The 13,509-nt window shown below is 37.1% G+C and overlaps 1 protein-coding gene across 1 annotated transcript in view; it reads left to right on the forward strand.

Moving 5' to 3' along the window:
- Positions 1-13,509, forward strand: part of SVEP1 (sushi, von Willebrand factor type A, EGF and pentraxin domain containing 1) — a 225,919-nt gene that overhangs the window by 85,474 nt on the left and 126,936 nt on the right. The window contains exons 9-13 of the mRNA XM_050761409.1: positions 2,619-2,748; positions 8,702-8,809; positions 9,866-9,997; positions 10,916-11,110; positions 12,704-12,825. Of these exons, the coding sequence (XP_050617366.1) occupies positions 2,619-2,748; positions 8,702-8,809; positions 9,866-9,997; positions 10,916-11,110; positions 12,704-12,825 (687 nt within the window). The remainder of the gene's footprint in view (positions 1-2,618; positions 2,749-8,701; positions 8,810-9,865; positions 9,998-10,915; positions 11,111-12,703; positions 12,826-13,509) is intronic.

A 13,509-nucleotide genomic window follows, 5' to 3' on the forward strand; every position in this document is an offset into this window, starting at 1 on the left:
AAAGTCATAACCTTTGATAACACATGAACCCTAACAACCACAATTTTTCATACTGAGTATGTGTTTACATAGTTTTGGTGTTTGCTGTCAGTTCTTCACACCATGACTTTTCTCTCTTATGAGGGATTTGTTGTGATTCACCTCATTTGTTGTGATTTGTTGTGATTCACCTCATTTGGTAGGTTCAGGTAGGTTCAAAATCCATTCTTTCAGAAAAAGTATAAACAGGTCGTATATTTACTAAGCCTTTGCATGTACAAGAACATCTTTTATTTCCAGATGAGCATTTAATGACTAAGAGAAAGGTAATATAGGCTGATTACTATCTTTTTTTCTGAAAATCTCCTTTTTTTTCTTCCTGAATGCTGTGGGAATTTTTAATTGTACATCAAGTTATCTGAGATTTGTTTAAGTGATGCTTGTCGTTTATCAATTTTGGTACATCGAGAGTCCTTTTTATGTACAGAGTCATAGCTTTCTTCAAATCAAAGTTTTCTTCTATATCTTAGAACATTTTTCCTATTCCATTCATTCTGTTTTCTTAAGGAACACTGATGATTCATAAGTTATATCTCTAATTTCTGTTCTGTGTGTCTATACAAAAATTCCATGATTCGTACTCTAAGTTTTCCTCTGTGTCCTGAATGAGACTTTTAAACTTACCCTTTGCATCCCTGATTTAATTTCCTGGAGCAAAATAACTATTTGACTACCAAGATACAGATAAATTCACACACACACACACACACACACACACACACACACACACACACACACACACACACACATTCTATAAAATATGTAATGCTATATATAGTAATAGGTTACTTAAGTAGGTTAAAAAGGGATTCTACTTACAATGCAAGATAAAATATAAAATATTTAGGTTTCTATTTAAAAAGAAGGGTGAATGGCACCCTAAAGGAAAATATAAAACATTGGCAGGTGAAATAATGAAATCAAATGGAAATACATGCCATATTTGTAGATTAAAAAACAAAATGTTTTGTTCTAGCTTTTCTGAAAGAAAAAAGTTAAAAAGCAAAATATTTATCGAATAAATATATTTCAAAGGCATTCAGCATATTTTTGAGCATGAAAAGTGATTCTGCAATGGAAAGTAGAAGAATACCTAGATTAAAGTATCAAAAAGAATAATAAGAAACAACTGGATCCATCAGAAATCAAAACATTTAATAAAATAAAAATAGAATGATGCAGTACTATTCCATAAAGATGGATTTTAAAATATCATAAAGGGTGATAATTTAAAAATACAGTGAGTGATTTTTAAGATGTAAAGTTATACTCTCAAATCATACCACACAGAAAATATATTTCCAAATTATACTTTAAATCATTTAAAAAGCTACCATCAAATATATTTGGATGCTTATCAAATCATTTCATAAATAGCTTTCTAATCTTATTTGAAATATTTTTAAAACTGCAGTGAAGAAGAAATTTATTAATTTTTCAATGGATGAAAAAATAAACATACAATTCAGGAAGTAAAAAATATAATACATGCAAACTTGAGAATATAATCTTAGCATATAGCATTAAGAAACAGCTCATTAAAGCAATTACCTGGTGCCAAATTTTTGACTTAACCAAAAATTGATAATATTTAATATAGATCAGAAAATGTGGGGAACTTTGACACTGGTTGACAGTGGGAATATGAATTGTTACCATTCATTTGGAAATAAATTTTATATTATCTACTAATAAAATGTTAACATTTGGGTTTAATAATTCTGTTCATGGAACTCTATTATAAGGAAATAATAAATAAGCAAAATAAGCCAAGCACAGAAAGACAAATATCTCAGGTGAGAACTAAAAAAAAGTGTATCTCATGAAGATAGAGAGTAGACTGGTGGTTATCAGAGGCCAAGAAAGGTGGGGGAGGGAGAGATAAGAGAAGTTAATTAATGAGTACGAATATATGTTTTGATAGAAGTCATAAGACCTCGTCTTACTTAGATCAGTAGGTTGACTATAGTTTGCAATAATCGATTGTATATTCCAAAATAACTAGAAGGGAAGAAGTTTAATGATTCCAGCATAAAGAAAAGATAAATATTTAAGGTGATGGATATCTGAAGTATAGTGATTGATCTTCATAAATTATATGAATGTGTGAAATTATCACATGTACCCTGAAACTATGTATATCTATTATGCATCAATAAAGAAAATAAGAAGAAAAATAATTTTAAATTATCTGTTCAAAACTGTTTACAATGGAAATGTTTGGGTCAAACTAATGTCCTTCAACAGATTTTTCTTAAATTATCATATATTTATTCTACAGAACATTATGGAAATATTTAAGAGTCATTTTAAGTTGTAAAGACCACATAAGAATGTAAAAGACGTTTTAAAACATAAAAGACATTTAAAAAACAAGGAGCAACATTTTGTTGTGTGCCAATTCTATAAATCATTTAAATAGGATAATCTGGAAAGAAATATGCCAGAAAACTCTGCCTTTTTCCTTTCCTCTATGTGAAATATTGTATCATTGTTAACATTACTAATAATATATAAATCAAAAAACAATAAACGCACTTTTGACGTTAACTTTCAAAATATTTATGTATCTCCAAAAGGTGTCAATCCATGTTCATCCAGCTTTCACCCCACCTTACCTTTTCCCAATTGGAGATGTTGCTATCGTATACACAGCAACTGACCTATCCGGCAACCAAGCCAGCTGCGTTTTCCATATCAAAGTTATTGGTAAGTGATATAGTTTGGTTGTTTCCCCATCCAAGTGTCATCTTGAATTGTGTCTCCCATAATTCCCATGTGCCATAGGAAGGACCCAGTGGGAGGTAATTGAATCATAGAAGTGGGTCTTTCCCATGCTGTCCTCATGATAGTGAATAACTGTCACAAGATCTGACGGCTTTATAAAGGGGAGTTCCCCTGCACATGCTCTCTTGCCTGCCACCGTGCAAGACGTGGCTTTGCTCCTTCTTTGCTTTCTGCCATGATTGTGAGGCCTCCCCAGCCATGTGGAACTGTGAGTCTATTAAACCTCTTTCCTTGATAAATTACCCAGTCTCAGGTATGTCTTTGTTAGCAGCATGAGAACAGACTAATACAGTAAGTTTTCATCGAATCATTGGGCAGTTTTGTGAAAGCAATCCAGAACCCCAGAGACCACTTCTCCTATATGATCAACAACTCCCTTGTCACCGATTCTTCCAACTGGCATTGAAACTTGCTGAAACCACTCCCTGTTTGAAACGTACATACCCTTTAACTATCACCGCTTCTTTCTGATTTCTTCCCATATGAACCCACATGAAAGTTCCCAATGCTTGCCATGTCTTTCTGCTTAATTGCCATTTATTCTGAGTCACCCAAGTCTGGCTTCTGTCCCCTTCACTCGTGTAAACTACTGTCATCAAAGTCACCAGTGATCTCTAGTGTTACTCTGTACTTTTTGGTCCTCATTTTACATAATCTTTCCTCATATTTTACATTTATTTAATTTTTTCAGAGACAGGGTCTCACTCTGTCCTCCAGGCTGGAGTGAGTGCTGTGCCACAATCATAGCTCACTGCAGCCTCAAACTCCTAGGCTCAAGCAATCCTCCTGCCTTAGCCTCCCAAATAGCTGGGACTACAGGCATGTGCCAGCACACCCAGCTAATTTTTTTATTTTTTATTTTTTATTTTTTTGTAGAGACGAGGTCTCACTGTGTTCCCAGGCTGGTCTCAAACACCTGGCCTCAAGTGATCCTCTCACCTTGGCCTCCCAAAATGCTGGGATTATAGGTGTGAGCCACTACACTCAGCTACATTGTACATTATTAACCACACACTTCTTGTCAAAACTTTTTCCTTCCCTTAGCTTCTTTGATGTTAGTCTTTCCCATCTTCTTCTTTTTCCTCCGTTATTTTTATCTAACCTTCTTTATTTCTTTTGTGGGTTTCTCTTCCTCAGGCTAATTCTCAAATGTTGATCATCTCTAGGGTTTCAGCCCTGGCCTTCTCTTTCTCTCTTTGCAGTTTTCCTGAGTGATTCTGTTCACTGACAACTCCCATATTCCTATTTCCAGTTCAAATCTCTTTTCTGGAATCCAAACTGGACTCTGAAAGCCTCGTGGACTTTCCCCATATTAATGCCTCACAGGCATTTCAAACTCACCCAAATTATTTCCTAGCTCAGAAAAGGATGCAACCAACCACCTAGCTACCAAGCAAAAACATTGGAAGTCATGCTTGACTCCTTGCCCTCTCACCAATATCCAAGACGGTATCAGGTGCTATTGGTTTCACTTACTTGATATCTCTGAAATTTGTCCCATTCTCTCCATCCTCAGAGCCACCATGGCGGATCAGTCCTTTTAAATCTTTTGAGCCTGGTTTACCGTATCATCTCTCAATTGGTCTTCTGCGCATTACCAAAACAAAATACATGGAGAGGTAGGCTACGTAGCAATCTGTAGTGGGCAAGAGCATGGACTCTGAACCCAAGCTGCTTAGGTTCATGTTCATCTGCACCACTTGAAGTCAAGGGTTGCTGCTCCATACCTCAATTTCTTTATCCAAAAATAAAATTAACGAATGTATTACCTCATTGTAAGATTTTAAATTTGTGATAATATATAAACCACTTGATCTAGTGCCTGCCATACTTTAAGCTCTGCGTGAAAGCTAGATGACAACATACCAACATTTTGCAATATTTATCTCAGGCCTATTTTTCTTATGTTTATTTTAAAATTCATTATGTTAAATTCATTTTGTTTTAAAAATGTTACATAACTTATTGAAATAACTAACATATATTAAACTGGTTCCTTACCCTGTACATTACAGGTTTTGGTAAAAGTAGATGAAAGAAATCCAGTAAAAATCCGACTATTTCATAAGGCTTAGTTTTTAAAAATTCCTTTTTCCATGTTGTTTTAAACATGAGCATTTCCATTTGCATGAAAAATATGTTGGATTCTCAAAAATCTGACACAGTGATTTTAGACTTGGAAATGTGGTCAAAAGTTTGCCAAGTTTTAATTTTTCATAATGAAGAGTCAACATAGTGAAATGTGAAATGTGTACTCGAGTGGCTACTAGACTTTAACTGAATTCCCAAATTATAAAAGAGAGAGGGCCGGGCGTGGTGGCTCACCCTGTAATACCAGCACTTTGGGAGGCCGAGGCAGGCGGATCACCTGAGGTGGGGAGTTCCAGACCAGCCTGACCAATGTGGAGAGACCCCATCTCTACTAAAAATACAAAATTAGCCAGGTGTGGTGGCACATGACTGTAATCCCAGCTACTTGGGAGACTGAGGCAGGAGAATTGCTTAAACCTAGGAGGTGGAGGTTGCAGTGAGCCAAGATCGCACCCTTGCACTCCAGCCTGGGCAACAAGAGCAAAACTCCATCTCAAAAAGAGAGAGAGAGAGAGAAAAAGAGAGAGAAGGTCCAGGCGTGGTGCTCACACCTGTAATCACAGGACATTGGGAGGCCGAGGCAGATGAATCACCTGAGGTCAGGAATTCGAGACCAGCCTGGCCAACATGTTGAAACCCTGTCTCTACTAAAAGTACGAAAATCAGCTGGGTGTGGTGACACATGACTGTATTCTCAGCTATTTGGGAGAATGAAGCAGGAGAATTGCTTGAATCTGGGAGACGGAGGTTGCAGTAAGCCAAGATCACGCCACTGCTCTCCAGCCTGGGGGACAGAGAGAGACTCCATCTAAAAAAAAAAAGAGAGAGAGAGAGAAAGAAAGAGAAAGAAGGAGAAGGAAGATGAAGCAGGGGAAGATGGAAGCAGAAGCAGAGAGGGATATAGGGAGAGAGAGGGAGAGAGAGAGAAAGAGAGAGAGACAGACAGACAGAAACAGACAGAAAGGGACAGAGAGACAGAGAGAGAAAGAAAATACACCAAAGCTTACATTTTTCTTATTTTCTTCAGGGTGTTGGTGTCACCCTGATAAATGAGACGCAAGCCAGGAATGCTTCTCCTTGGCTGCCACAGAGTGCTGTCTCACTTGCTTTGAAGTGGGCTGTCCCTCTCCTTTGGAGACAGTACATCTGCTGGCACCTCCAATTCTTTTGAAAGTGATTGACCGAGCCTTACTGCCCTCTTGCACCTGTGATTTAACTTTAAAACATCTGAATAAAATCAGATATGCTCAGAAAATCTTTGAATATTCAATTGTCATTTCTTTTGGCAAAATAGTAAATACTACCGGATTTGTAAATTTAGCTATGAATTGACTTGATTCAGCATTCTCAAAGTACACTGACCTGCTATGAGCATTGCTTTATCCTTTATTCAGCAACTTGTTTTGAGCACCTGTTATAGAACAGATGCTGTGCTATCTAGTGGAGATCTGAACAAAAGGGACTGCATCACTGGTCTACAGAGTGTACAGTGTAGTAAAGTAATAAACCTAAGGTCTGCACTAATGAAATAACAAACATGAGGAAAAGACAAAAATTGAACATATGTTCACGAGACTTAGCTGAAAATGGGAATCCATATATTCTCACAGGTGCAGTTCAGTTAATTTCAGAGTATTTATTTGCATGTTTCTTGGATAGGAATACTTGGTCTTAATGCTTGTGGCTACAATTTAATAGCTTACTGCCCTCAAGCAAGTTTCTTAAGTTTGCCTCGTCTAACATTCCTCACCTACATAATTAGAAAAATGATGTTTTTGCTATCTCCCTCAAACCTCAAAGGCATGTAATAAGAATATTTCAGATGTATAAAATGCATAATTAAATTAAAATAAAATTATTTCCTATACACCCTCCTTTTTAATTTAATTTAATTTTAAGTCAGGATACAAGTGCAGGATGTGCAAGTTTGTTACATAGGTAAATGTGTGCCATGTTGGTTTGCTGTACCTATCAACCCATCACCTAGGTATTGAGCCCCGCATGCATTAGCTGTTTATCCTGATGCTCCCCTTCTCCTCCAACCCCTAAAAGGCCCCAGGGTGTGTTGTTCCCCTCCCTGTGTCCAAGTGTTCTCATTGTTGAACTCCCACTTATAAGTGAGAACATACGGTGTTTGGTTTTCTTCCTGCGTTAGTTTGCTGAGGATAATGGCTTCCAACTCCATCCATGTCTCTGCAAAGGACCTGATCTTGTTCCTTTTTATGACTGCATAGTATTCCATGGTGTGTATGTACCACAATTTCTTTATCCAGTTTATCATTGGAGGGCATTTGGGTTGATTCCATGTCTTTGCTATTGTGAGTAGTGCTGTAATGAACATACACGTGCATGTATCTTTGTAATAGAAGGATTTATATTCCTTTGGGTATATACCCAGTAATGGGATTGCTGGTTCAAATGGTATTTCTTGTTCTAGGTCTTTGAGGAGTCACCACACTGTCATCCACAATGGTTGAACTAATTTACATTCCTACCAATAGTGTACAAGCGTTCTTATTTCTCCACAGCCTTGTTAGCATCTGTTGTTTCTTGACTGTTTAATAATTGCCATTCCAACTGACGTGAGATGGTATCTCAGTGTGGTTTTGATTTGCATTTCTCTATTGATCAGTGATGTCGAGCTTTTTTTCATATGTTTGTTGGCTGCATAAATGTCTTTTTTTAAAAAGTGTCTGTTCATGCCCTTTGCCCACTTTTTAATGGGGGTTGTTTTTTTCTTGTAAATGTAAGTTCCTTATAGATTCTGGATGTTAGATATTCATCAGATGGATAGATTGCAAAAATGTTCTCCCATTCTGTAGGTTGTCTGTTCAGTCTGATAATAGTTTATTTTGCTGTGCAGAAGCTCTTTGGTTTAATTAGATCCCATTTGTCAATTTTTGCTTTTGTTGCAATTGGTTTTGATGTTTTTGTCATAAAATCTTTGCCCATGCCTATGTCCTCAATGGTCTTGCCTAGATTATACACCCACTTTATTGTTCTTTATTGACATCCTAAAAACTCCACCACATTGAATCATGGCTTTGAAACCTGGCTCACTCACCCCACCTCACATCCACCTTTCAGCCTGGGTTCCAGTGCTCAACAACACAGACTCCCAGTGCTTTAACTTCTACCATGGTTTTCATCCTCTGTCTCCTTTCCCCACTTCCAGGTTCCCACTTTGTTCTTTGTCTTCACCTAGAATTTGCCAACCTTAGAAATCTTTAGCTCCAATGTTCCACCTCTGGAAATAATCTCCTGGCCTCCCAGCAGTAGCCCACCCACACTGACATCATGCTTATTTTGCAGCATGACTCGGATCTCTGGCCCATGGTCCTTCCATTTAGCCATCTATTCGCCCTTGTCTTGACCCTTCAGATAAGAGGAACATCATGGGAATGACAGGTGTGGTCATTTCATTCCTTCAGCTTGTCTGGAATGGTTCTCTTCCCTTCCAGTTGGGTCAGCTCAATGACTGTGGACAGAACTCACAATTTAAATGCCCACCACGTCAGGAATTGCCTTTCACACACTTATGCCCAAGATAATTTTAGGAAGGTGGCATTTTTTTCTTCAACAGATAGGGGGCAGTATAGCAAAAGCAGCTCTTTCCTTTGATGTTGGAGATCAGGGAAAAGACATCAAAGGAGCCACAGGGTCAGCCTTGTTTCTTACAAGCTCAAGGCTGTCTGCCAGCACAAACTGACTTCAGTTCTCTTTTGAAAACCTCCTCATCATTTATGAATATCAGTTGTAACTTCTTTGATTTCACGTTCTTCAGATGTAGAACCACCTGTCATAGACTGGTGCAGATCTCCACCTCCCATCCAGGTCTCAGAGAAGGTGTATGCTGCAAGCTGGGATGAGCCTCAATTCTCAGACAACTCAGGTGAGGTGACAAGGACTTTGTCGTCAGCATAGTAGCACTGAATTCTTTTTTATTTTAAAAAGCTTTTTAATAGGATAAAAGAGAAAAGGCAAATAAAAACTGTCTAAGGAGAATCAATAATTATATAAGTTAACATGTTTTAATGCTAGGATAATTATAAGTTAACGTTATTAAACTTACCTATCCATGAGGGTTTTCCTAATTCAGTATTCCATGGGCATTTGTTGAACCTGCACTAGGTGTTGTACCTAGCAGGGTTCTAATGAATTTCTTGAGTCTCCAAGCTTATGTGGTTCTAGAGGCAGAAACCATGCATTTTATCAGCATCTCTACTGCAGGTCTATATATTCAGACTCAGTTCTTAAATACTTGACAAATAAAATTATAAAAGATCATAAGATAGTAGAAAAAAACTAAGCAAATACAACTGAAGTTTATTTTAAGGGTTTCAGTAAAACCCAGAGAACAACAAAAAATGCAAATTAAGTAATTTCTTAATTAAAATCCCAATGTTGTAGCAGACTTACCTATTGCCTAGTTGCTTTGTAGGACATCTCAAAGGACTTTGAGAAAATCAGTTGTTTATCAAAGAAAGCCTTAATTTAATGGGGTTGTTGAATCTACTATTTCTATGTTACTGTATAAATATTAAATCTTTTATTTTCTACTAGTGGGCAAAGCAACACGGAATGCCCAACTGATTTGCATAAGTAGGACATGAAACTTCAAATCAAATAAGAGACTAATAAAGTGACTACAGGCTGGGCGCGGTGACTCACATCTGTAATCCCAGGACTTTGGGAGGCCAAGGTGGGCAGATAACCTGAGGTCAGGAGTTCAAGACCAGCCTGGCCAACATGGTGAAACCCTGTCTCCACTAAAAATACAAAAATTAGCTGGGCGTGGTGGCAAGCGCCTATAATCCCGGGTTGCAGTAAGCTGAGATCATGCCATTGCACTCCAACCTGGACAACAGAGTAAGACTGTTTCAAAAAAAAAATAAAGTAAAATAATGTGAATACAACCCAAAAATTGGCTGCCTTCTTTCCTTTCCAGGGGCTGAATTGGTCATTACGAGAAGTCATACACAAGGAGACCTTTTCCCTCAAGGGGAGACTATAGTACAGTATACAGCCACTGACCCCTCGGGCAATAACAGGACATGTGATATCCATATTGTCATAAAAGGTATTGTCTTCATAAGCCCCCAGAATTCTAGTTGACATTTGATACATGTCATTGCTATAGTGCTCTGTTTTATGAAAGAAAATAGGCTATGAGCATTAGATTTTTACAGTTAGAAGACCGACAGGTTTTATTTAGGTTTTCCATTGTCATTCCTTGACCTTGTGATAGATAAAAATATTTTCTCCCAGAATAGTCTTTAGTTAACATTTCGTTAACATTTTCTCTAAGGTTACAATGTATTATTGACATAATCCTATTTTAAATGTTTGAGAAAACAGATTCTGAAAATATATTTGCTGTATAATGTTATCTGGTTTTTGCTTTTATTAAAGGAATGTCAAAAATAAGGGCAGGGCATGGTGACTCATGCCTGTAATCCCAGTGCTTTGGGAGGCTGAGGCGGGTGGATCACTTGAGATCAGGAATTTGAGACCAGCCTGGCCAACATTAGTAAAACCCTGTCTCTACTAAAAATAAAAAAATTAGCCAGGCATGGTGGCGTGTGACTGTGGTCCCAGCTACTCAGGAGGCCGAGGCATAAGAATTGCTTGAACCCAGGAGGTGGAGGCTGTAGTGAGTCGAGATAGCACCACTGCACTCCAGCCTGGGCGACAGAGCAAGACTGTCTCAAAATAATAATAATAATAATGATAATAACTCCAAGTCAGAAGTACTTTACCTTTTTATAAAACTATGCACAACCTCTAATTACACATAGGTACAGCTTTTCAATGTATGTCAATCTAGGACCAAAAAGCAGGCGTTGTCCTTCTCTTGCACTAAAGACATATGGTAAAAGCTTTTCTAGAAATAGTGGTAGACAGAAGGAGTCCTTTTCAAAATTCCACTTAAGTTCCTGGAATTTAATTTATGCTTCTTGTACCACTATATATGAATAATACAATTTTTTTAACACAGGTTCTCCCTGTGAAATTCCATTCACACCTATAAATGGGGATTTTATATGTGCTCAAGATAGTACTGGAGTCAACTGTACGTTAACTTGCTTGGAGGGCTATGATTTTACAGAAGGGTCTACTGACAAGTATTATTGTGCTTATGAAGATGGTGTCTGGAAACCAACATATACCACTGAATGGCCAGACTGTGCCAGTAAGTTTTAATTTTATTCTAGACTTCTTTAATGTGTGTGAATGTGTGTACATTTCTAAATGTTAAAGAAGAAAATTGCCTTATAATAGGAATTAGTGGAAAATGGTGCCATGAATTTGAAATGTTTGTGAATAAGAGAATTACTCTTTCCTGGATTTAAAATATTAGCCACTAGAGTCTTGTTATAAATTGTATTGCTGTAGGACAAGATTCAGTTTAAGGCAGAACCATCTGAGCCTTCTCGTTATTTATTAGAAATATCTAGAGACTTGACTAATGTGTAATTCTGAACCTGTAAACATGAATTTCAAGCTTCATAGTGGCCAGGCATGGTGACTTATACCTGTAATCCCAGCACTTTGGAAGGCTGAGGTGGGTGGATCACTTGAGCCCAAGAGTTCAAGACCAGACTACCATCTCTAAAAAAAAAAAAAAAAAAAAAAATTGGTTGGGCATGGTGGTGTGCTCCTGTGGTCCCAGCTATTCAGGAGGCTGAGGTGGGAAAATCGCTTGAGCCCTGGAGTTCAAGGAGGCTGCAGTGAACTTTGATTCACGTCACTGTACTTCAGCTATGAATGGAAGATAAAGAATAATATATCAAAAGCAAACTCTTCACTGGATAACTGAGTCCAGTGCTGCTTGGTACGTGTTTTATTATGATCAGTTAATGCCTAAAACAGAATGAGACCCTGTTGCACAAAAAAATAGAGAAAAAATTCTTATAGTCTGCAGAAGAGCTGACTTTAAAATAAAATCTAACATATGTGATGGAATAAAATACGTCAATCACAGTCTTTCATATTTGACTTAGATTTTAAACCATTCTATAATATTAAATAAACATCATTATAAAAATAATCTAATGCATTCATTTAGTGGAAATAAATATTCTCTGAAGTGAATCTTTGATTCACTACCATAGATGGAATTTAAATACCAGTGTCTTGGAAAAAAATATGAAACCAACTTAACAGAGCTATTTTCCCTCCAGACTGCAGTAGTAAATAGAAACAATACCATTCACTTCTTTCATAGATTGAGACAGTGGGATGCTAGTAGGACACTGTCCCTGAATTCTTCAGGGGCATTTTGCAAAGTCTACCGTGCAAGCTTTTGATCCAGGGAGAAATTTATCTTTATGACAATTACACTTTCAAGGAATATGGTTGCAGAAAAGTAATATTTAGAAATATTTCAATGCCTAATTTTTGAAAATATAATATGTATGCTATCTAAGATATAATAACTTTGAGCCAGCCAGGATTTTTCAAAAATTCCCAGGAATATAATGAAAACAATTTTTATATATCTTCTTCCCTTAAATACTCACTTTTTTGTATGAGTGGAAGATAAAGAATAATATATCAAAAGCAAACTCTTCACTGGATAACCGAGTCCAGTGCTGCTTGGTGCATGGTTTATTATGATCAGTTAATGCCTAGAAACTCTCCTTAACTGCCATCTCTTGTTTTTATAACAATCCTACAAATTATGTTAGAATCAAAACATTAAGTTTCAATTATTTCATAGAAAGTCAAATCTTTGTTTTAAAAACACTAACCAACTGAAGCTGTTTTGTCCAACATTTTCTAGAAAAACGTTTTGCAAACCACGGGTTCAAGTCCTTTGAGATGTTCTACAAAGCAGCACGTTGTGATGACACAGATCTGATGAAGAAGTTTTCTGAAGCATTTGAGACTACCTTGGGAAAAATGGTACATCAATAATAGTCATTGATTGTCCTTTTATAAAGGACATTATTAAGGCTTTCATAGCCTTTCTGAGTCATTTACAACTGCAATTTCTCATCCTATTTCCCTCTTCTTTGTGATCCAGACATGTACCTAATATTTAAAATTATTCCTAGATTTTGAACTTCTAGAATGACTTAGAAGTAAATATGCATTAAAACGTTTTTGAATCTTTTAAAACATCCTTAGGAAGTCAGAGAAGCTTAAGATCTGGATGGTTTGAGAATGTCTTTATTATTTAAAGTCTGACAAAAATGCCTAACATAGTAGGTGGTATTTTGTTTATGATAAGAAGATAATTGGACACTTAAAAGATAATTATACATTTAAAAGATTTAAAAGATGCATTTTTGTTTAGAAAGGACTCTTACAACAATTATTAAAAAACAGACCAGGTGCAGTGGCTCACGCCTGTAATCCCAGCACTTTGGGAGGCCGAGGTGAGTGGATCACGAGGTCAGGAGTTTGAGACCAGCCTGGCTAATATGGTGAAACCCCGTCTCTACTAAAAATACAAAAAAAAAACTAGCCAGGTGTGGTGATGTGTGCCTGTAATCCCGGCTACTCAGGAGGCTGAGGCAGGAGAATCACTTGAACCTGGGAGGTGGAGGTTGCAGTGAGCCAGATCACGCCATGTACTCCAGCCTG

Source organism: Macaca thibetana, chromosome 15 (assembly GCF_024542745.1).
Source record: "Macaca thibetana thibetana isolate TM-01 chromosome 15, ASM2454274v1, whole genome shotgun sequence".
NCBI lineage: Eukaryota > Metazoa > Chordata > Mammalia > Primates > Cercopithecidae > Macaca > Macaca thibetana.